General features: G+C 40.0%; 2 protein-coding genes and 1 long non-coding RNA gene across 7 annotated transcripts in view; 1 reads left to right on the plus strand and 2 right to left on the minus strand.

The window, feature by feature from the left end:
* Positions 1–4,818: 4,818 nt before the first annotated feature.
* On the minus strand, positions 4,819–10,352 carry tdh (L-threonine dehydrogenase). Of its 3 annotated transcripts, none has more exons than XM_017030857.2 (9): positions 10,333–10,352; positions 7,392–7,586; positions 7,127–7,169; positions 6,980–7,050; positions 6,367–6,516; positions 6,087–6,259; positions 5,856–5,946; positions 5,359–5,628; positions 4,819–5,239 (listed from the first exon to the last, which is right to left on the minus strand). In XM_017030857.2, exons 2-9 carry the CDS (start codon positions 7,576–7,578, stop codon positions 5,100–5,102), a joined length of 1,125 nt encoding a protein of 374 aa, XP_016886346.1. In that variant the 5' UTR covers positions 7,579–7,586; positions 10,333–10,352; the 3' UTR covers positions 4,819–5,099. The 3 variants fall into 3 exon arrangements, with proteins under 3 accessions (XP_016886346.1, XP_024909515.1, XP_024909516.1); XM_025053747.1 differs by lacking the exon at positions 10,333–10,352 and adding an exon at positions 9,266–9,482; XM_025053748.1 differs by lacking the exon at positions 10,333–10,352 and adding an exon at positions 8,262–8,582.
* Positions 10,353–11,853: 1,501 nt separating this feature from the next.
* mtmr9 (myotubularin related protein 9) lies at positions 11,854–18,921 on the minus strand. 3 transcript variants are annotated; one of them, XM_025053746.1, is made up of 12 exons: positions 18,814–18,921; positions 18,610–18,678; positions 18,292–18,477; positions 18,046–18,154; positions 17,822–17,947; positions 17,564–17,737; positions 17,248–17,465; positions 16,924–17,085; positions 16,692–16,833; positions 16,304–16,524; positions 16,036–16,187; positions 11,854–13,831 (listed from the first exon to the last, which is right to left on the minus strand). In XM_025053746.1, the coding sequence occupies exons 3-12, from the start codon at positions 18,471–18,473 to the stop codon at positions 13,668–13,670; spliced, it is 1,650 nt and encodes a 549-aa protein (XP_024909514.1). In that variant the 5' UTR covers positions 18,474–18,477; positions 18,610–18,678; positions 18,814–18,921; the 3' UTR covers positions 11,854–13,667. The 3 variants fall into 3 exon arrangements, 2 of the variants coding, with proteins under 2 accessions (XP_024909514.1, XP_008335599.1); XR_003049054.1 differs by lacking the exon at positions 18,610–18,678 and adding an exon at positions 15,255–15,372 and having other exon boundaries at positions 13,746–13,831; positions 18,814–18,920; XM_008337377.3 differs by lacking the exon at positions 18,610–18,678 and having other exon boundaries at positions 18,814–18,920.
* A 3,937-nt stretch (positions 18,922–22,858) lies between these two features.
* The window catches only part of LOC112486561 (uncharacterized), a 6,521-nt gene continuing 5,590 nt past the window's right edge, over positions 22,859–23,789 (plus strand). The window contains exon 1 of the long non-coding RNA XR_003049058.1: positions 22,859–23,622. This is a non-coding gene — a long non-coding RNA (uncharacterized LOC112486561). The remainder of the gene's footprint in view (positions 23,623–23,789) is intronic.

Here is a 23,789-nt window from a genome sequence, read left to right on the forward strand (position 1 = left end):
ATATAAAATATGGGGTGGTCCGGTTGCATGAAAATATGACTGGTGGGCTTACACAATTGCTAAAATTAGTATATAGAGCACATGTAAATAATTGCAGCCGAGGTATTCTCTTCTTGGCAATACAAAACCAAGGCTTAAATGAACGGTGAAAGACAGGGTTAGTTGCCACAGAAACATTGGTGGCTTTAAATCATGAGTTGTTTTGGATTGCCCCAGTTAAATTATTTCAAGTTCTTCTGGGTGTTACAGTAGGAGCCTGGAACAGACACAAGTGACACCCTCTGGGAGCAGGAGGTTGTTTTACAGGTCTGACCGAGTCTGTCAGTCAGGACTATTTTACAGGTCATCTTAATAAATAAAAAAAAATAAAAAAACAGAACTTGTTCTAAAGCTACATACTGGAGAGAACACATCAATGTTTATACCTTCACTAGAAATATTTGTATTTATTTATTGATTTTTAAAAAAAAGTTTAAAGCAACATGTAATTCCTTGGAGCACGGCTTTTTGGTCCTAATAATTAAATCTATATTTCTCTTCACTCTTAAATAAAGTTTGTGTCATGAATCGTTTTTGCTCTCTATTTCTAATTTCACACTGGTGTCTGATGTTCAAGTCAGGTACTGTAGGGATACGATTGTGTAACAGAAGCCCAAGAAGACATGACTGACCTAAAAAAGCTGGCTTAGCTAAATGACCTAATATTAGCATTGTCAAACTACACACCCATGTATTACAATACTACTTTTGATCATCTCAGCAGTTCTTAACCTTACAAATACTTCCCTATTTGTTTAAAATAATGAAATGGAAAGCTGACTGAAGTAAAACTCGGTTTAGGTCAAAGACAGCATCCAATATTTACAACTGATTCAGGGATTATTGATTTGTGGGGCGTAAGTGGGGTCTCAGCATCAGCACTGTTCCAGACCATTGATGTGGAACAGTGACCCATAAATATAAAGTAAATGAAGGCAGCCCTGAATGTAGCATGACCTAAACAACATGTTGAGGTTAAATATAATCTTATGTGATGTTGTGATGACGAGACAAGTAATATTTGTAATTCTGCGTTATTTGGGCTAGTACACAGTCAGAACTGCATATCAAAGTAAAGCTTCAGCCATTTAGTCATAACCCAATTCATGGATACATTAATGTTTGCCCTTGACAATTCAAAGAAATCTAAGGTGTCAATTGAAGACCATGTTTTTCTTCATGACCATTAACCTTGGCTGGACCTAAGAAAAGAAGAAATTTTGACCTAAAAGACAAAACAGATGCAGCCTCAGTGTTCAGCCATCTTCCTCTGCATTGAGTGAAAAGGGAAAACGGGGAGGGCATCTAAGGGGAGAGAAATGAAATGAAAGAGAAAGAGAAGGGTTGGAGGGGCAGGAGAAAACATACAACACTATAATCTAAAATGCCAAAGTACAGTTACACAAGCTAAAAGTTCAACTTTACAAGAACAGCTTTATCAGTAGCTTTACGTGTAAATCATAGTAAGACTATATTTGTTGAAAAAAAAAATATTAAAAAAATTGTTTTTCAGATGTGGCTTCAAATTTAAAATTCATTTGTCTGAAGACTTCAGCAGCCACAACATTCCACAGGTTTGACATTGCCATCTTCTTGTCAACCAGCAACTGCATGATACTGCTATATGACAGTATGTACTATAAGCCAGGCTGCATACTGTATACTGTAGTCACTTTCCTGAGGCTAAAGGGTGGGAGGGTGGTGGTTGGGTCTTGTTCCAAATTACCATGGCAACAGGTCTTTATGTAGAGTTACAACTATGGTACAGCGTGTTATGGAGTTTTCTGGCTTCTTGCCCAGTTCTTCTCTCCTCTGGGTTTTCTTTGTCTCTCTCTCCCTCTCTCTCTCCCTCTCTCTCGCTCTTTCAGTCTTCACTTTCTGTCCCGGTCATGTGTAAGCCACTGCTGTGAGAATCTTATTACACGATCAAGAACAAAACATTGGGGCCCAAGCAACAGAAAAGCTGCTCTGATTGGCCGTACTGAGACCTGTGTGTGTGTGTGTGTGTGCACAAGAGTGTGAGACACGTTACATAACAGACAAGGTTTCCCTAGAAAGACAAAGTTAAATGTGAGGCTCGGGTCATTCTTTGTTTTACAACATCTTCCTTCAACTCTCTGGAACCTTTTGGGAGGATCCACAGCAGTCAGGAGTAAACATTATTATCACTAGGGGACAGTCAACCAAGGCTCAGTTTAGAAGACTTCAAAAGGAACTGATTTGAAGTATTTTTCAGTTTTGGGTTGCTGTATTTGGGCGTTACCACCATGGATCATGTACCATTTCATGTTCTACGGTGTTACACAAAACATATTTAAGTTCTCCTTCACTTTCTTCTATTTTCTTTGGTTTCTATCCCTTATCTCTTGCCTGGTTTCTCTGTCCCCCAAACCCATTGTCCATATCACCACAATCTCTTCTCAGCATGTCCAAACACCATCTCCACTTTGCTTCTCAAATTTAACCTAAACTACAAAGTATTTTTCCTACCTCCTGTTTTTAAACTCTGCAGCTGTCCTTACCCACAGCAGGGGAACTCAACCTTCATCCTCCCCTTTCTCCACAGTGCAGAGCTCCACGTATATCTTCAGCTTCTTTTTAATTTGTCCCTTATTGTTACCACAAATGACAGTATCATCTTATGACATTATTATTGTTGTTGTTACACCCTCCAGACCATCTGCCTTCTACAGTTTGTGCTAATGGTGTATGTAAGACTGCCTCTCATGAATCTGGTAACTGCTACTAGCCAAAATAGTACCCATACTCATGTTTTGGCATCTGTTTGTAACACGTGTTTTCCTGTCTTCTTATGATCACAATGTCAGCAGCTGTCTATAGAATTTCTTCCATTTCTTCCTGTGCTTTTGATGCAGTGTTTATTTCTGGGAGGATGGCTGTAAGCAAAAGTCAAGTGAAACGAATCATACTGCATTTGATCAGTTGAATTAGTTGGAAAGTCTGCTTACCTAGATGGGTGGATGACTTCTGACTCACACAACAGCTCAACTTGTTTTTACAGTAAATTCAGCTGAATGAAGTGGAGCTCTGTTCTTACAGATCTTTCCTTGGGACAACTGAAACACAAAACCAGACCAGGTCATTTGGGGACAGCAGCAATTACTGACATAGAGAAATTGAAGAGAGGCTCTCATGCGTGCAGTGGAGGACATTGCTGTCCTCAGGGTTATACGTTATGGTCAAATAACTCCAGAAGCTTTGGTTTAGTGCATTTATTGATGTGCTGGGGTGGCAGTTTCTCAGCGAATGTTGTGATTTAACCATTTCCCTCTGTTACAAACTGCTGGCCTGTCCTCTTTGTTGTTTGTAAAATATTTGTGTTCATGTCTTTTACACCAGTAAAATTAATTTTACTGTTATAAAACCCACTGAATATTACACCAATTTATATTTAACAGTGTCACATTAATCATATATCTCATATAAGAGATGGCGCCTGTGCAAATATCTTCAAACAATGCAAGTATCAACTTGTTCATGACATGCATAAAATGCTACAGCACTGTAAAGGCATCTTTGTTAATGCTTATTATAGTGCTCACATTCACAAGTCATTTAGGAGTGCAATAAAAACATTACAAAAAAATTAAAACAAAACAACTACCACAGTCAGAACATAGAACAGTGCCTCAGGCATGAAAATGTTCAGTTAAACTATGAGCACAATGTAGTCATTTGCTGGGTTTTTTTTTATCGTCACCCTAATGTATGAACCAAACCTGCAGATCAGCTTACGCAACAAACTGAGCCAATTATGGGATTAAACTGTTTTACGTGTCGTGATTGGCTGGAAAAAAAAAAAAAAACACAAAAAAAAACTAAGATGTGAAAAAAGTTTTTATTTTTGAACAATTTTGTAAAACAAAGACATTTAGACTTGAATACTTTCAAAGAAACCCATTTCAGCATTTACCTTCACAGAAAGCTGAAATACAGAAACCACTAACGGTGGCAGACTCAGTGGACCAGAAAATTGTTTAACAAACATTTTGATTAAGCACCAACCTTTTAACAGCAGACAATAAATAACGTGGAATAAACAGAAGAATATCTCATTAGAACAAAGACTCCCCACAGCTCAAAAATAAAATAAAAATAGATGCACTGTATCAGGATTCACCTCCGGGCTCCTTTACCCCTCAGATAATTTAGGACAGATTTCTCTAAAGTGCAGAGGACACAACATGTGTACTTGAAAATCCCTCATTCCAAAAATAATCTCTTTTTTTTCATTTGCAAGCATGCAACATTTTAAATTGGAAAGTCGTGGAGATTGTAAGCAGACAAACCCTCACCTAAAAACAAATATAAAGGCATTTCCCACCTAATACATAACATTTTGGTGGGCAGCATTACTGACCTACAGCAAGAAGATATTTCAGGGAGTCCTGGTTTAACCATAACTTTTTTTTTAAGTTTGGAAGCTGTTTTCTTTCTCCCCCAAGTGTTTGTGGATTCTCTCTGGTTTGGTCCGCCTCCAACTGTCCAATCAGATGCTTAGGTTAATTAGGGAATCTATTATGATGGATTGATGGAATGACAACCTGTCCAGGGCTTAACCCACCTCTTTCTGTCATCTGGGATTGGCTCCAGCTTCCCATGAGGCCCTCAAATAATAAAAATATGTCCTCAATTTGTTTGCCAGGAACACAAGACTTGAGTAATTCATTCACATGCCAGCCATCTTTTCATCCGTCATTTTTATCCAACAGTGTTTGATTGAATAACATATCTGCTCTCCATCTTCAATCTCTGCTGTTTGATTGAATAACCATAACCATCACCCACCATATCTGCTCTCCATCTTCAATCTCTGAGCAGTTAAGAGAAAAAAGAACAAAGCGGAAGCAGCTGGACAAGAGCTGGGACAATTGGCTGGCTTGCATTGGGTTCTAGACTCTGGAGACAAGAGCCTTGCACCAGGCAAGCAGAGCCCTTCTGATTTTACAGAGAGAACTACTATGTACATGCCGTGTTCCTCTATTCTCTTTGGTCAGTCTATACTTTTCATGTTCAAGAGAATACACAGACTGATGCGCTCAGTTAACGCGAGCCATGCATGTCTCTGTACCAATGTAGTTAAGCATTGTCTGGACGAGCTCCGGAAGGTCGTATTCATGTTTCCACCCCCAGTCGTTTCTTGCGTTGGAGTCGTCGAAGTTCATCGGCCAACTGTCAGCTACGGGAGAAGCAAGAAGCAGAGGTCAGAGATCACAAAACACCCAGATTATGAGATTTCCTCATGTTATTATTTCTTAAAATCTATTATTCCAAAAAATAAAAAAATAACAAACTAACCAATTGCTTGTCTGATGTGGTCAACGTCATACGTGACGTCCAGCTCAGGCATCTGCTTCTGGATCTCCTGGGCCAGCTCCTCTGGGGTGAAGCTCATGGCATTGATGTTGTAGGTCCTCATGCTCAGTGTGTCTGCGGGCGCCTCCATCACTTCCAACGTGGCCCGCAGGCAGTCGTCGATGTACATCATGGGCAGCCTGGTGTCCGATTTCAAATTGCACTCAAATTTGCCAGTTTTGATTGCGTCGTGGAAAATCTGGACCGCGTAATCTGATGGGAAACAGAGATTATTGCTTTATTTACATTGTTAAGACGATTAACTGAAACAGTAAATGGCAGTAAGTAGTTTAGATAATCACAAAAAAAAAAAAAAAAAAAAACGTTGACAAAGCCACGTGTCACGATCTCCATGAGAACACTTCAGGCTGTGCAAGTTATATAATGAACTTTTTGAGTGACGCCCTCGGAGCATTGAGTGTCACTTTAACCCGGCCCACCTGTTGTTCCACCTCCAGGCTGGGAGTCAGCGGAGATGATCCCTGGGTAACGAAGGCAACGGAAGTCCAGGCCATATCGGTGGTGGTAGTACTGTTGCAGCAGAAGGGAACCATTTATAGATATTTGTTTAAAAGGTGTCAATACTGCCTAATACAAAGACAGCTCTAATAACAATAAGTCAATACGTCAAGGATGAGCGTCCTTGCAGGCGTATTGATCTGAGAGCTCACCTCTCCCATCAGCTCAGCGTGGACCTTGGAGACACCGTAGATTGTCCGAGGTCTCTGCACACAAAGATCTGGCGTAGGGTTACGTGGGGAAGTAGGACCAAAGGCACCGATGGTGCTGGGGACAAACAGGCGGAGGCCGTGCTCTGCAGCGATGTCCAGGATGTTGTGTAGGCCTGAATACAGACAAGGAAACCCTTGTTAGGAGATGTCACCTAAACTGGCTTATCACAGGAAAAAGACCTATCACTGTTAAATGGAAGGACTGGAGATTATCACTCACCAGTTATGTTGACAGAACGTGCTAGAGCCACATTAGCCTCTCCGACGGCACTGAGAAGGGCACTGTAGTGAATCAGCCACGTGATGCGATTGTTGACCACAATCTCCCGCAGGTTTTTGTAGTCCAGAATGTCCGAGTAGATGAAGGGACCTGGTGGAAAAAAGAAATTAAGGTTTTTTTTAAAATAACTTTTTATTTGTCTGGTAGATTTATACCTATATTGGTTTTCTAGAAGTTACACTATTTCTTTTTCTATAAAAGTAACCATTTCTACATATCCTGCATTTATTGATGTTGTTGTTAAAGAACATCACTCGCCACATTCATTATGTCCTTGTGACATCTCATTACACAGAGAACACAGCTCACCATGCGTCACATATTGACTCAGGTAAATTCACCATCAACATTTCAGGGACAAAACGCAACAGTGTGCTCTCCAGCAAAGATAATGAAAATCAATATGACCCGATGGAGCTTTTAGTCATATGTCAAATACAAATGGAGACAAAAACAAACACAACTGTCTATGTACATTAGCTAAGACTGGGAGTTTAAGCTCTTTATTGGGCACCTGCTCTAAACCATTCCATCTGTGTATGATTTCACTCACCACTGTGGAACACATTGCTGGGAGGTTTCCTAATGTCAGACAGAATGACATTGTTTTTTCCAAACCTCTTCCTGTAAAGAAGGAAATCATTATTCCACTTGAATAGGAATCAGAATGTCTGCCTAAAATTTTTTTTTTTTTTCTTACCTCAGCAAGATGGCGAGCCCCACTCCCAGCTGCCCCAGGCCACCTGTATATGACAGAAGGAGACAAACATTTAAGATGGTGCTGGTTTCCAAGGAGACACAACCAAAGAGAGGACCTGAAGGCCACAGTACCAACACCAACACCTCGGCCCTGCCTCCACTCACACAAACATACATGACATTCTTAAGACGTCTGCCCCTCAACTACGTAACGACGACTAAAATTACAAGTCGTGCTACAACATAGCAAAACAGATGTTGCCTACCTGTGATGAGCACCTTGGGATGGTCCGTTTCTGAGAAAGACACAGAATGGAAGCTGGCATCAGACGTCACCTGTCTTGGGGAGAAGCTGATGTGGCGAACAGCCACTGCTGAAGGCTGGCAGACACACCCAGGGCTGCTGAGCAGGGCCCGCTTGGCTACTGTGCAGAGGTTCCTGATAGCTGTCATGCTTATAGCTATGGAAGAAAATAACAATTAGCCTGTTGGATAACAGAGTTGAAAAAAATCTCTGAAAAAAACTACTTTGAATACAGAGGGACTATACACTGGAAACCAGAGCTAACTCAACTCCAAGTATTCAGAGATTTTTCCTACTGCTTTAATGAAGGTTCCCTATTTGACTGCCTTCTTCTAGAGGGCCCTTTCCCAGTTGTGGGTTTTGACCAGACAAGAAGAGAAGGAAAACAGGGCTCCTTGCCACAAGTCAAGCGCCAAAGCACAGAGATGAGCAGACGGTAAAACTGACTCAGTGGCAAGATGATTAAATGTATAACCATTTCCTGCACATCTGTGGTGAAATACTGAATCACAAAAGGAGGAACAAAACATTTTTTTTCCTGCAAGGAAACTGTGCGTATTTGGTTCACCCTCTTTGTTTGCACACAGGCGGGGCGCCCTCCTGCAGTGCATGGCAACGCCTTCGTCTCCTTTCAAAACATTCTGTTCATTTCTTATGAAATTCATCACGATGTAAATTTAAACCTCCGATTTGTTCCGGGAGCTATGCAACAAATCCGTGCGCGTTTTTAAAACACAATTCAGCTAACAACACAATCATTCAACCCCAGAGCCATGCGTAAAATGAAGTTAGTCAATCTCTGCGCCCTAAATATGGGAAGTACTTTACTCACCGAGTAAGCTGGGAGCTTCCAAAAAGAGAGAAAGAGCGTAACTTCAGTGTATTTATACAGCCCTGCCTTCGGCCAAGAACCAATCAGGAAAGGAGGGCGTTCAGCCACGATAATACCACTCTAACGTTCCTAAATTTCCCCGACAGGATAGGACAAGGTTTTAGAAACCAGATTCCATGCACATCTTACTCAAACTTGCCAAAACTCAAAGATGAATTGGGGCCAAAATATTCCCGTCACAAGTGGAAACTTGCGCATAGACGCCACGCGCACCTGCGCCTCCTGAACACCCAGACGCTGCACCCAAACTGTTGTGCCAACAAGGTTTTACGTAAACCTCATGTGCGTAAGCATCAGTTGAGTCGGAAAAGGGAGGAGAAGAGGGAGGGAGGGAGGGAGGGTGGTCCACGTGGGGGCTCAATTGGAACCCACGCGTTTGCTGACGCCGAATGTCATTGTTTATTTAAAAAAAAAAATAGGGTGGTCCACGTGGGGGCTCAGTTGAAACCCACGCGTTTGCTGACGCCAAATGTCATTGTTTATTTTAAAAAAAAAAGATCAACGGGATAGCCCCGCAGCCTATCGGAAAGGCTGGTTTTCACGTGGTACACACGCGTAAAATACCCACTGATTTAGAAAAGTGTTCTTAAAACTATCCGTTTTCAACTGTGTCTGCATTTTAGATATTTAATATCATGCCATAATAATTTGTTTTATTTTTTAAACTCTTACATTATTTAATTTAACTAAATTAAATTCCTCTGTAGGTTAGCTAATTTGGTATAAGCTGGTATGAACCACAATATAAGGTTTAAAATGATGAAACACATTATGATGAACCCAACACACACTGGGAGACCGACAGACTTAACAACGGCTTAACATCATTGCGTAAATTAGTCCTAAATGATATTTCAAGTCAAATTAAGTAATTTGATTTTATACGGAAGCACAAAGAATGACACAGACAACACAATAATATAATATAATCCATAGTTACTCACCGGTAAACCAGCAGAAAGACTGTCGGGGTTATTTAATGAGCACACGAAAGATGCTTCTTATTCCTCCTCAGCTGAGCTGATGCCTGTGTTATTTTCAGCGGGTGTTGCATCAGCTTCAGTCTATATATCAGCGGACATCTGCGTAAAGAGGAAGCCGGCTTCTCTCTGATTGGCGGATGCTCGGAGGTGCGGTCCCCTTTCACAGTCCACGCCCACAGCGTCTGTGCGCCCATTCAGAACATTCTGTGAGGCTTTGTGGATTCATGACTTCTCGTCACCACATGCTGTCTATTCTATTCTATTCTATTCTATTCTATTCTATTCTATTCTAGGACCGGGTCAAGTTTAGAGACAGGAAATGTCCAAGTACCAATGTCAGGATTAAAGCCAGTTCAAAACAAGGATGTTTTAAAATTATATATATATATAAAGAAAAAATATAATCAAGACAGGTACTACAGCCTTTAGAGTACACTGATTACTAAGACTTGAACCATATATGTATATAAGGATCTAAAACCAGACTTTGTAAGGATCAAGGCCAAGTGAAAAGTAAAGAAAGAATTTAAGGAACCAAATGTTGTTCAAGTATAATGTTTTGCTAATAACTCAGAGGCAGGTCTGAAGTCATTGGAGCCCAAACAAAGATAACCAAGACCTTGAAAATAATGAAATGGATTCAAACTAGTGCTTTCAGGGAATTCTTTCAGGGAAAACCAGACTTTTAAGGAAAGGAAAGGACCCATCACCAAAGTGAACAGTGGGCAGCTTTTTGAGTGCCCGAGGAGCAGTGTGTGAGAGCGGTGCCATGCTCAGAGCACAGTGGTAACTTGGCAGCTGGTGGATTTAAACTTGCAACCTTCCAGACCCAAGGCCACTTCCTTAACCACTAAGCCACCACTGCCCCCAGAAAGCAAGCAGTCATGGCCAATTGTGTAATGATACATTGATGACCAAGACTAAATTAAAGCTGAAGCTGAAAAAGGGTCAGGACCAAGTTGGGTCCCCAAGAACTAAGGCACAACACAGGTATTTGTTGGTTGGACATTAACACTTAAATGACCTACCTTAAGTGTAAATGGATTTTGTGTAGATATTATACTGCTCACTCTTCTTTTCATCTGTGAAGCAGAAGTAATTGTGACATTTCCTGTGCCTTGAACACCCCATGTCACAGCAGACTGGTCTGTTCGTTTGCATCACCATTTTTTACTCCTTTTATCCTTTTATCTGTTGTTATTTGTTTGTATTCTCACGTATTCAATTGTTATTTGCTGAATATTGCAGAGGGTGTGATGTTTCAGCTGAGGTCCCCAAGTACAAATGTCTTCATTCAATTTACTTTATTTGAACTTTTTGCCTTGAATAACAACAAATGAACTCTGCTGCTGGACTGAAACGGTTGTAAAGTCCAACAGTTGCCTTTATTTGCACGTGAGAGAATCCATTCATATTTATGTGTGGTCTTGGCAAAGGAATAACATGTAAGCACACCCTGTGTTTGGCTTTCAGAAGTGTTTGCAGTAGATAAGAAGGCCAAGGAGGTTTGGAAATGTCCCTGAGTGGAGTGGGGTAAAAGGCTGGGCCTTAGGTCTGTGCTGTACTGTGACTGGTGGAAAGGAGCACACCCCCATGCACAGCATCATCGCAGTGGGAATCATCTTACTCCAAAACAAGTTAACCGTTAGAGTGACATATTTTTCAAACGTCAAAACAAACGCTAGATTCTACGTGTCCAGCTTGGACCATTTCCTATCTCTAAAGAACACGATGCTGGCAGGAAAGTAAAGAAAAAAACAAAGAAAGGCCTTGACTTTTCTTCACAGCTGCAAGATAACGTTTAGATTTCACCCAAACTACCAACTGAATCTAAATGTTTAAAATGTTTAACCGAGTGTTCCTAGAGACATGTCCTGTTTTAAGTCAGGTGCATTTGTGAAGGATCAGACCAACAGCTGCCGTAACGTTCCCAAATGAAGCAGCTGATGTTGGAGCTATTTATTCCTGGGTGATCAGGTGATCACCTCGTCATTACAGTGGTGACATTTTGTGAGGTGACTTGACGTGCTGTTTACTTATCCTTGTACACGCCATATGCGTGTGTAAGGTTTGGAAAAACACCGCTCTGCTGACACCCAACATTACACTGGACAGTCGCCGAGTGTCCTTGGCTGACATTGAATATTATATATTTATCAGTGCAGATATGTTTATTTGGCAAGTATTAGGAGAGACAACAAATTAATAATTGATGAGCCATTTAAAATAATGTTGATAAAATATTTTTTTATATTGCACTATTAAATCTTTCACAGTGTATATGTCTAACATGACCTGAGTTTTGAGTTAAATTTTTTAGTGCCATGAATGCTACACCGAGGCGGCCCCGGGTTCAACTCCTGGTATGGGAGTATGTTGTAAATGGGTCATGGGTGTTTGAGCTTCCTCTTCATGTTAGACATTTCCAATAAAAGACAATAATTGTACCCTGTTCCCGCTTTACCTTCACTGTTATTATCTGTTGTCAGTGGCATGTGACAAAAGATTCTTAAATCTTGAATGACAAAAAAAAACAACAAATGAATGTGTATGTTTTATTTTTTATTCTGATTTCACAGTTAGGCATTGCACAAAGTGATACATTACAGGCATTAAAGTTGATTGACAGACCTGAATTCTTTCTATGACAAATCAACAAAGATAAAGAGCAAAATAACAACAAAACATTTTTTGTTTTTTATTTCTTGCATATGGAGTATTTTTGGCTGCAGGAAGTGAACACAACATTAGAGAGACACAAGAGACATTAAAGTTTTATGTAAACAAGGATTTTACAGAGCCGATGTGTTTTCTCTACTGCGAATATTATATTTCTTAAAGGTAAACATGCAATTGAGCAAAAATGAAACTCCAGCTCAAGCAATTAATCCAGTTTTGGATCCAGATAGAATTTCCTCCTTGAAATGTTGGGGATAAAGAAAAAGCTACCATTCCCTACAGTCTGTACTTGAATATCACTATGATGATGATGAAAATTTAGTCACGTCTCCAATTTTAGCCAGAATTACAGCCTACAAAGGCAGTGTGTAATTTCTAGACCATGGAACATCTATGATTAGTTCAGTGCTGGTTAGGAAAATAAATGGAATATTGGATTCAGCTCACATGAGGATGAACTTTCACAAGAGACACTGTCTGTTCTCTCCTCTTCATCTCAGGTTTAGAGTAAATGCTTTAGTAAACATTTTACTTTTGGCATGTTTTCACATTGGACAAAGAACCTTTAGTTTCCATTAAGGCAACCCTGACCTCAAGTGTGTTTTTGATATTGTTGTACATTACAATGGCTCCAAGAATACAGAAAAATAACCACAAAAACAAAACAAAAAAAGTGCCCAAGCTTTTTCACACCAACAGATATGCTTTTTGAACATTAATGCATTTCAACACATCATTATATCACTACAGTTTGTAGAATATCCTGTGGCATAAAGTAGAAGAACTCCTGTTATCAACTGTCAAGTATCATAGTAAAAGCCAGGCTCTTGTAGCCACACATAAGAGGAAAATAAACCTCTGTACCACTGTTAGACTATTTCTTTCTTACTAGTGTGTTATTCATTTTGATATTTGACAACACAGTAGGTTGATTTAAATAAATATTTGCAATTGTGAAAACTCTTTCCTAATGCTTTTTGACAAGGTTTGCAGCAAGTAAAAAAAAACATTTTAAATTGAACCATTGCTTATAACAAACATCCTACAGCTGGAATGATCTGACGAACGTACTGTGCATCACAGTAGGCGTTGACCCTGTTCCTACGCTGATTATATCATCTGGATGTGCAGTAAAGTAACATGCTACCTTCTTGCCTCCTCCTGAATCTGTCATATGTTGCCATAGTTATACTGCAGTACATTAGCAGTGTTTACTTTGAGTAGCAGGTGGAAGAAAATGCCTCTAGTATGTTCCCATTACATGCCTCTGTATCTCAGTATACATCAGCAGAGAACATTTGTGAAGAAACAGGCACTACATGCTGATTTGGGTGAAACTACATGATGGTCCACTCTATTGAACTGAGCTGGAATGTTAAGTCTTGAGTCTATTACAAAAAGATCCTGCTGCCAAACAATTGCTTTTTCTTTTCTCCCTAAATGTTTTGCTGTTTTACATTGAGGTTCGTTGTATGGCCACAAACAAAATTAGAAAAAGCAATGATTTAGTTAATGAAGCGTGAAACACTGATATTTTCTTTTTTTTTTATTTCCTGACCTCATTTCCTTCAGTATTTATATTCTCTTTCTTTCAGTCTCATTAAAACACACACATACATACATACAGATGCAAATGAACAAATTCTCTCTCTTCTCCCTTTTCTCCCTCCCTCCCTCTCTGTCTCTATGGTGTCTGAAGAAGAGGATCTTCAGTTTCCAGCTGGGCCAGCTGCCTGCGCAGAGCGTTTACTTTGTTCTGTAGTTCCTTGTTATACTCAATTATATGAACCATTTCCTCATAGGCTTCGTCAAAACATTTGGATGAGCGGTTCCAGCGCAGGAACACTCCTGTCAAAAGAAAAGGAAAAAAAATTCACTCAAATCTAAAGTGCTCTGTTCTCCAATTCTAGGTTTTTTGGTGGGTTGGGAAATAAATTAAGTAAAATTGTGAAACTGGTTGACTGGAAAAAACATGTGACATTAAATTTGCTATTTAAAAAGAAGTCAAAACAGCCTTAATAGAAACTTTCAAATAGAAACCTGAAACTTCAACTTCTTTTTTTTTCTTTGCATGACAGATTCCAAAGAAGGAATTCTCTGGCATAGAAAAACAGTTTTTTTCTTTTCATTAATAAGATTCTTTTAGTTATATAACAAATCAAGTCCATGTGAATCTACAATAAAAAGTCTCTTTGTCCACAGCGCAGACAATGTGTGAGACTGGAACACAGGTTGTTTTTTTGTAAACATGGTCTGGTGTCTCCAGATGGAGACTTGATTCAGTATTCCAGGTTAACGCAGCAGTGTGCTTCATTCCCTGTGGTAGAGCTGTGTGAGCAGGCGTTACCATGTTATCACATGCTTCAGTCAGCCATCCTATGCTGCACTTCATATAGAAAGGGGTGTGGCCTTGATGCATTAGGCGGGACGGGGGGGTAAAGAGGGGCCTTATTAGGTAACGTCTGAACCCAGTGACCCCGATGTTGAGACCACCTCCCTCTTATTTTGCTTTAAAAATGACCTTTGCCTCCCACTTGGGTGGGATTCAGATTTTTTTCAAGGCACAGAACTTGAGCTCACGGTTCAGGAGAGGGAATAGAATGAGTTAGGACAATTCTGCAAATAACTAAACACATTTATTGATCTATATATATTTGAATTATATTTCTATTTCTTGCAACGGTTGGTTATTGGTTTATTTAAAATGATAAAAAAAACCTCAAACAACTTGAATTTATACATGTAAATATGTTCACTATGTTGACACAGTAATTCACCTGTTTAACTGTGACATGTGGAAACAAAGAACCAAAACTATTACTGTCAAATGTCAGGGAGCTCAGATGATAGTGTGCTTCAAAAGAATAAAAAACCCAAAACAAACAACCAAGCTGAGCAGTCACGTAATGTAGGGTTACCCAGAGGAACCCAGAGCAATGCTAAAAAACTGGAAAAGGCCCAGTATATAGTCATTTCGACTATACGCGGTTTCACCTGATAAGACATTGGTGCACAAGGCGAAGGGTGCCCCCTTGTGGTCGTAGTTCGTAAAGGACCCTGTTCAAATAGGAAATAACTCACAGCTCTTAATTGTAGAATTCTAAGTGCATCTTTCATTTTCTTTACCAGACAAAGATTAAAAATATAGTGGAGATCTAGATAACTTTAAAAACTCATCTTCTTATTTACAACATAACACCATAAACTTCAGTAACGTGACATGGCCTTCTATGTTTAGCAGCTGCCAGAAGCTTAACACATTACTACACACCATTCCTGGATTCCGAGGTGGAAATTTAATCCATGACGTGTTGAATCACACTTCTCTGTGTGTCAGACTAATGGAAAAGTCTGGCTTTGGTGAACATCAGGAGAATGTCGCCAGCATCCTGAGGACATTGTAGCAAACGTAAAGATTTGTGGAGTAGGGATAATGATGTGGGGTTGTTTTTTCTGAGGTCACCAAAGGCTTCCCCACACATTTTAGAAAATGTTTTATCTTTAAAAATTTGTGGAAGCGTTACAGCGACATTTGACTCTCCCCACACAGCTATTTATAACTAGCAAAAGATTAACAATAAAATGAAAAGAATCAGCTGACCACTGTCACGAAAGACCTCACCACTGAAGCACACAATAAATGGTGTGACATTGATCGGGGAGCAAAATGTACAAAGTCATTCTAAGAACTCCAATCACATGATGTGCTTTGGTAAAAACTAGTTTGTGGATTGTGAGTCAGGCGCCCGTTTCTAACATCAGCATGACTAGAAAATCCAACAGACATTGCCCCGTAAAACAAACAGCAGAAACATTATGACAAAGTCAACTACACATGTACATGGTGTATTGTGTGAACCTGTACTGGTGTTTTACCACACATTAATGATCACAGATTTACATCTTAATGTTGGAATTCATTAATTGTACTCAAGAAAAAACTTAATATGATTAAATATTATTAAGAGCAGTGATAAGTAACTCACAGGCTGTGGAACTGACCATAATACAGTAATAAAATATGTTTGTATAAAATACTAATTCAAGTTTACCTTCCCACAGCAGCAGGCTCTGAGGGGCCACTGAGGGCCAAATGACCAGACTGTTGGCTTCATACAGAGGGTTGGTCAAATGCTCCAGTTCCTGTGGCCGATTCACCCAGGACCAAAGGGACACCGTCTTCTCAGGCAGAGACAGCTTTGCTCTAGAATAAATGTGAATCAATATTGTTGTTAATAATCTTCATAATTCCTACTCCGTCTTATTCATTTTTTGTAAAAAACAAAAAACACCAGACACGTGTGCCTAAACTAGACATACCTCTCAGATGCATTGTTTCCAAGGAAAGTGCCAAATTGAGAAGCATAAGCATGTTCGAAGAGCAGCACCAGGAAGCTCTCTGTGAATTCAAAAGAGCAGGGAAACTGGCGAAGAATCTGCCAAACACAATCCAAGAAGAGCAGGAAGACAGGAGCTTCCTGGCGGGGCTTGTTGTTGGAGTAGGCTGACTGGGCACAGCGCTGCTGGAATGGATGACCCGCCTGACAGAGTGCATATCAAAAGAGATAAAAGCACTACTGAACCATTAAACCGATTTTAAAGAGTGTGTTCCTGCATATTTGTTTTTGTGTTTAAGAGATAGAAGATACCAATGAAAATCATTTTAGTTGCTGAACTTGAGGCTTTTGAGAATTTCAGAAACTTTTACCTGGAGCCATTCTCGCTCCACCAGTCCCTGGAACCCTCTGATAGTCCTGCAGGTCGGATCAAGAATAATCTGAGCCAAAGAGGTCACCTGGAGGGTGGAGTCTGTCCCCTCTGTACCGTGAACGAGTACTGACGCTCCCTCCCTGTCCGAAAATTTAAGATGACAAAATGTCAATGAAACGTACACAACACCATGATTTTCTCAATGTCCACTGAACATGAGCTTCACTGACCGGTCAATACACTGGGCAGCAAGACAAGCAGTGGTGAGGATTTCCTTGACATGAGTCTGCCAGCTGGAAGCCTCCAGTTTACTTAACCAACGGTCCATGCTGTGAGACTGATCATTACACGCCTCCACCAGCTTGATCAGGCTCTCCTGAAGGACATTAGCCCTGGAAACAACAAATACCACACAATGCTAGAAGAAGTTTCTAAATTTAAAGTAGAGGTGCTGCTCTTTAACAATATGTTTTATAGTGAAGAAAAAAACCCAAAACATTCTTAATAGTCTTACAGTCTTAAAGATCTCAAGTTCACTTTTTTGCAGAACTGACCTTTCAATGGACTTGTGAATCCTCCTCCACTGAGGGTAATTAGCCTCAGACTCAAATCCTCCACCTCGAGCTTTGGCTTGCTGAGCAACACTGATAGTACGCGTGTCAATAATGTATCCACGTTTACCTGGTCGCAGGGTAGCATTGATTAGCTTTTCATCTTCCTTACATCGTCGCCCGTTTGTTCCAGTCAGAGGCTGCCCTGCTCGCATCATCACCTTAGAGTGGAGAAGATATTTTGTTAAGAGCGTGCAGGAGACAAACGTGTCATTATAATGGTATATTCCAAAATGATACATAAAAAGAAAACACATACCATGCCATTCTTTCGGTGGTAGTAGCTAAGTACCGGGAAGCGGCCACTGTGGCGGAAAGGGGCCAGTTTCCTTAATGTTTCATCGTCAATATCTTTAGGCACTGCCACCAGAGGGGGATATGACGGAGACACGCTAAAATCCTTGTTGACTTCACTCAGCCTCCACTCATCAGTCTAATTAAAAGGAATTTATAAATATTTAAGAAAAAATAATTTGTGTAAAACGTGCAATTGTTCTGTTCTTATGCACAGACATACCATAGATTCCAAATCTTTAAAAACATCTTCTGGAAGGAAAGATTTCCAGCCATCTTCCATGACCTCAAACATGGGTCGGTAAAAGAAAGGGTACATCAGTGAAACTAAATCAAGTGTTGAAAGAGCCTAGGAAAAACATACAAAATTGTTGTTTAAGGATAACACCATTTACTACAGTAAACATTTAGCAGATACAGGTATTGTGTACAGTCTAATCTTTTTACCTCAACAGAGTTGCAAATATTTAGACACTCCTCCATTCCAGGTATGTCCAGCTGGATCACCCTCAGGTCTTTGCATTTGACAATAATGCTTCCTAGAGAACCTACAAACCTGAAAATCCAGTGAACATTTTGTTTAAGTGAGCAAACAGGAGTTATGATAGAAAATACACCTTAAGCACGAACTCCCCAATGAAACCATTGCTGTTTGTTTAATCAAATAAATGGCAGCCATCACATGACCGTCACCTCTTCTCTATGGAGTCTATGTTGGAGTGTAGCAGCCATAGCTCTTCCGTGTTGTCCTGCCTGGAGGACAGAATCAGATGGTGGCCAGTCAAACACAGTGTCCCCTCCACGGTGGGCATGAAAGGTCGGTGAAGGACAACTCCGTCTACCCTGGGTGTTTTTATTAGCTCTGCAAACTCCATTGCCCTAAAAACACAGCGCAAATACTGGTCAAGCGCTAAAACATCAGCTACTTTTTGCAGCAGCCCGACTGAGCTCGATTGCGTGTTATTTTCAAGACTTAAAGGTTTTCAAAGGACAAATAAAAAAGGTGTTTACAAATCTGTGAGGGAAGCCACTACAGCTGGATTGGCTCAGGAAACTAGGTGGCTGACTGTAGCTAGCGGGCTAACAGACAAAAAAGTCGTATCTAGTAAAATACACACATCTCATTTAAATGACAGTAACAACAGCATGTAGAATAAAACCAATTACAGACAAGTACATATATGTTTTTCAGTAAAGTAAATGCGGTACAATTACCTTATAATCCTAGATTTGTGATGTTGTCGGGCGAGATCAGTACGTTGCCAAAAACACGCCGACTGGAAACAAACAACATACAGATCCTATGCACTGTTCCGCTGCTTGTCAAAAATGGATAGGAGTAAAATAAAAACAAACAGAGACAAAACTGATTTAAGATAAATTGTTTGAACTCCTTAGAAAGTAGAAACAACTCTGAATAAATGGAAACTTCAACGGCAATTACAAACGTCGTGTATTTTTTATAGCTTATATTTATTTGCGGAGGAAAAGAGCCACAAAATTTAATTGTATTTCTTAACGGAATTTGTAATATATTAAAATAAGGGATAAGGCCCCTGAAGTAATTCTAAAACGTTTCTCGTGATCGTGAAATTTGTCTGATATTTAATATAATTATTCCAATTCTGCCTTTTCCTAAAATTCAAAAGTAAATGTCAGAATGTTGCAATTAAATGCAACATAATGGCAACACATTATTCATTAATTCAAATAAATTGAAAAAATATAATATTGTAATAATATAATATAATTTACCGTTTCCTGCGATATAGTGTTTTTGCAAATTTAGACAGTAGATGGCGAAATTGTTACATTTTACATTGGTGTCAGGGTTCCATAATCCACCATTATTGGTTTAGATTCTACAGGGGCCAATGCTTAAGATCATAAGAAATAAACAGTTTCGTCCCTGTCAGCCAAATAAAAGGCTGTGTTGTGTGTTTATTTGAATGGATCAGATCATAAGAACTGTTATTACCGAGATAAACTATACACCGAGTTGAAATCTGATTTACGGACACTGTTAAAATAATAAGGAAAAGAGAAACCACGTCACAAAATGTGTGCACACGTGTGTGTTTGCAGAAAAAAGGCATTTTGTCTTTCCTTGGCTCTCAGAAGGCACACTGTCTGATTAGAAGAGAACTGAATGAGTGTGTGAGTGTTTGAAATGAATGTGTAGAATACAGCGATGAAGAAAGAGAGAAAGGAGAAACAAAAGTAGAAAATAAAAAAAAACAAAGTAGAAGGAAAAGGAGAACAGGAATGAGAATATGGAAGAAGAGACAAGGAAAGAGGATGTAGAAGATAGAAGAAGGGAATGCCTGACAAAAGCTACTGTGTTTTGTTGTACCCACTGACACATCTTCGTTAAGATATGTGTGTCTGTGTGTGTGCGTGCATGTGTGTGTGTATGCATGCGTGTGTGATGTATTGCAAATCGGCCCAGTTTTTGCTTCACTTGCAGCCTGTCTGGACTGTACAATAGATGGTTTGCTCAGGGCTCCTGCAGCCCACCTCACAGTGAGGGCTGTTGATGCCAGAACTCAATTGAATGTGAAACCCGGCCGTGCTTTACAAACCAAATAACTGCCCTTTGTTGAAGCAAAATGTGCGTTGCTATGGGTTTCTGGTTTTGAAGAGATTGAGAAGATTAAAAAAGGAGCTTTGGAGGCAAATATTGATGTCGCATTGATATTCAGGAAGGGAGTTGCCAAAAGTTTAATGTTTTATTTAACACAGGCGTCTGTGACAAATGTGTTGGTGGTGGAGGAGATGATTTTCAGTAGTGAAGTGCTAACCTTTGCTGCAGCAATTGAATATTTAAAGAGATCAAACAGGAAACACATTTTGTTCCGTGTCTCAGAGGAGCTTGGGAAAATGTATTAGTCATGCCCAACGCAAACCTTTACTTTTCTTCCCTGAGTGCACTGATAGAAAATGATGAGCAACAACAAGCAGTAATCGTCGCTCTTTTGTCTGTGACTTTTCTAACTCAGTCCCGGCAGTGTGTTCGCCGCTGACTTCTGTCAAAACATACAGCAGATGACGATATTCCCAGACAAATTTAGGATTTTTTTGTCTACCCTTTAGCAGATTACCCACATACATTGTCACTCACATTTGTTTCCAAAAAAACATCTCAGCCATGATTCATCAATTGGATTCCTATTAATGTCTGGATTTTTGGGCCTCACCAGTGAATCAGAGCAGTTATTGGCATTTTGACAAGTTGGAGTCAAAAAAGCATATGTATGACATCTTTCAGGTTTGCTACTGTAAATCGATTGGAAATGTGTCTGTCGTGCAGCTTTACATATATGAAAGTTGAATCCCTCCTAATGGTGTTTAAAGGGATACAAACATATTTCTAATAAACACACACAGGCCAGAAGTTAAAAACTTACATTCAATGAATAAAAAAAACATTGTCAAAACATGCCAGGCTGTGATTAGGACTTAAACAGGAACCAAATGGGGGCAGAACTGATGGACAGGTGGGGGTTAGTAATGTATAGAAAGAGCTAGAGGATTCAAACAGAAGAAAACACCAGAATGTATTCATAGGTGCAGAAAGAAAGAACTGAAGGTGGTTGGTATAACAGTAGAGGAGGCAAGGTTACGATACAGGCAGATGAGCTCCTGCAGTGACGCCTAAAAGGAGCAATATATAAAAAAAAGATGAGTCATGGAAACCATTGTCACAGGCTATGTTAAAAATTCTTTGTCCTCTAGGTTTTTACTTCCCCTTCTCCCGCTCTCTGCAACGATCATCTTGATGTTCTCTATGACTACATTCATGTCTGACTGACTCTCAGCCCAATCTGAATTACCAGATGAGAGCCCATAGCCTCATTTAGCATCAAAACATGAGGGGTGAAATTCAAACCCAGTAGTACATTCAGCATTATCAGCTTCATCATAAATGTAACTCTTTTCTGATAAAAAAAAAAGAAAAATAAGAAATAACCATAATAAATAATCCCTTCAACGGGAAAAATAATCAGAAATCAGTGGACTCACCACCCGCAGGAAGGTTCACGAGGGGCTGGTTTGGTGCAGTGGGATATGGGTGGCGGTCGTGGAGACTGCTGCACCCATGAGTCGGTAACGGATAAGTGCATGAAAATGGATGGATGGAAAATCTCTCCTGACAACTTGACCTTTACTTCTGTCAATTATCTTGATTTGGTGAATATTTCTTTTCATGAAAAAGGTGAAAATATTTAAATAACATCCCCTTTAAACAATAATTTAAACTTGAAATGGATATTATGAAATACAAATTATCCTGTACCAGTAGTGGTCCGCAAACCCCTGATTAAGAAAGGCTACTACAGGAGTCCAGTTTACTTTAGCTACCTTTTTTTCTTCTTCTCTAATTTCTTGTCCAAGGGCGAGAAACAAAAACACACACGCACAAACGCACATATGCATTGATTTATTCCGACTGCCTCCTCACTCCCAGCCTCCACGAGGATCACCTCCAGTGGGCCTCTGAGCGATTCTTGTTTTCTCTTTTAATCTTTGTCCACTTTACCTTTCCTACATATTCATAACAACAGGCCTAATGATTAGTTTCTCCTTTGTTTCAAATGAGTGATCACCATTTACTGCCCACTAATTTGACCTGTGACAAATTTATTAAAAAAAATCCCCCATAATTTCAAATGATGTCATGTAGTTTTATTGTATTTTGTCGCTGCAAGCTTTTTGTCTGCATTAAAGTGTCATCTTCCCCAGTGCAACAGAACTAAGTGTACATCCACTACACCCCTCAAAGGCACAGTGGAGGCCTAAGCACCCTGAGGAAGAGAAGAAAAATCAAGGCTAACTACCAAAGCCGGTTTCATGACGATGCCCTCTTGTGTGCATTCGATCACATTTAGGAATTTTTGTCTCCACTTATGCAGCCTGAAGGAATCACCCTGGCCTCATTCTTTTCAGCAGCAGCATCGCTCTGCCTTTTTTCATGCACTTTAAGAAAATCATTCCAGCCTCTCACACAGTGTTGTTATAATGTGAGGTGACAAGTACTGGTCTTACAAAATACTTTAATGGTAGTTTTAGATATCAGGTGTTGAACATGTTACATTTAATCTTAATAACAACTACATTTGCTAAATTAGTAGTATATATTATATAATGAAGTAAAGTAAAATATTTAGCAAGAAACTACTATAGAGAAACTACTAACAAAGATGTTCCTACTTTATATCAACTGCCTCTTTTTTTTAAAAAAAAAATGTGGGGGTGAGAGAGGAAAGAGAGGACGCAAAAGCGAGGCTGAGAAAGAGGTAGAAGGCGAAAGGAAGAGCGAGGAGAGACCGACGGAGGTGGCGGGTTCAGAACAATTTCAGCACCGGACAGCTCCAGCTCCCATCACACCCTCCATCCAGACAGGACAGGGCGGCATCAATCTCACACTGTGTACCGTGTTTGCCCCTGTAGACATCTTTGTGTGCACAGTCTAATCACAGCGCTGTTGAACCTGCAGCGGACTCACCAGCTACCCGAGGGGGAAGCGTCACTTTTCAGCAAGCACTTAACCCCTTGAATGCTGTTCCCCAGAAGAAAATGCTGCAGAAAAGAGAAAAAGCCCCAACATGTCTCTTAGCAACCAGTCCAGAGAGGTATAGATTCGCCTATAGATCAATTATATCTTTCCCCGGAGGTAATTGTGTGTCCAGTGTTGGTGAACATGCCATGAACAGATCCTTAACTGTTTGACTGATTGTTTGTAAAAAGAGATTATTATTATTTAGAAAATCATTACACGAGCTATTTACCTTTGGAGACCAAATACTAAAACGCCCATAAATGTCATTATTAACTTTTTTTTTTGCTTATTATTTTTTCCTTACACTTGTTCCACAACTGTGTTTCTGTATCAGGTGGTTCAACAGAAGAAAAGACTGTTGGGTGATGAGACGCCTGTGTCATTACATCATGGACCCCTTTTTTACGCGTTTTAGGGGCTTCAAGCGAGATACCAGATGGCAACCACGGTCAGCAGCACAAAAAGTGAGTATGTGTGTGTGTGTGTGTATGCGTGAGAGAGAGAGTGTTTAAGGGCAGGGAGAGAGGAAAGGTGGTGGTGATGGTGAAAGGGGGGGGGGGAATTACGTCGGCGTGGGACAGTGGAGGGACGGGCTGCTCAAAGCACCCAGGCTGCAGCCGGAGCAGACAGC

The sequence above is a fragment of the Cynoglossus semilaevis genome, unplaced genomic scaffold (assembly GCF_000523025.1).
Source record: "Cynoglossus semilaevis isolate Cse_v1.0 unplaced genomic scaffold, Cse_v1.0 scaffold1282, whole genome shotgun sequence".
Classification (NCBI taxonomy): domain Eukaryota; kingdom Metazoa; phylum Chordata; class Actinopteri; order Pleuronectiformes; family Cynoglossidae; genus Cynoglossus; species Cynoglossus semilaevis.

Coding starts and splice junctions, on each gene's coding strand:
- tdh (XM_017030857.2), bottom strand. CDS start 7,578: ATGACAGCTATCAGGAACCTCTGCACAGTAGCCAAGCGGGCCCTGCTC. Junction 7,170..7,391: donor TCCCAAGGTGCTCATCACAG/GTAGGCAACATC, acceptor TGTCATATACAG/GTGGCCTGGGGCAGCTGGGA. Junction 6,517..6,979: donor CAGCAATGTGTTCCACAGTG/GTGAGTGAAATC, acceptor TTTTTCCACCAG/GTCCCTTCATCTACTCGGAC.
- mtmr9 (XM_025053746.1), bottom strand. CDS start 18,473: ATGGAGTTTGCAGAGCTAATAAAAACACCCAGGGTAGACGGAGTTGTC. Junction 18,155..18,291: donor ATAGACTCCATAGAGAAGAG/GTGACGGTCATG, acceptor CTGGATTTTCAG/GTTTGTAGGTTCTCTAGGAA. Junction 17,948..18,045: donor ATATTTGCAACTCTGTTGAG/GTAAAAAGATTA, acceptor TGTTTTTCCTAG/GCTCTTTCAACACTTGATTT.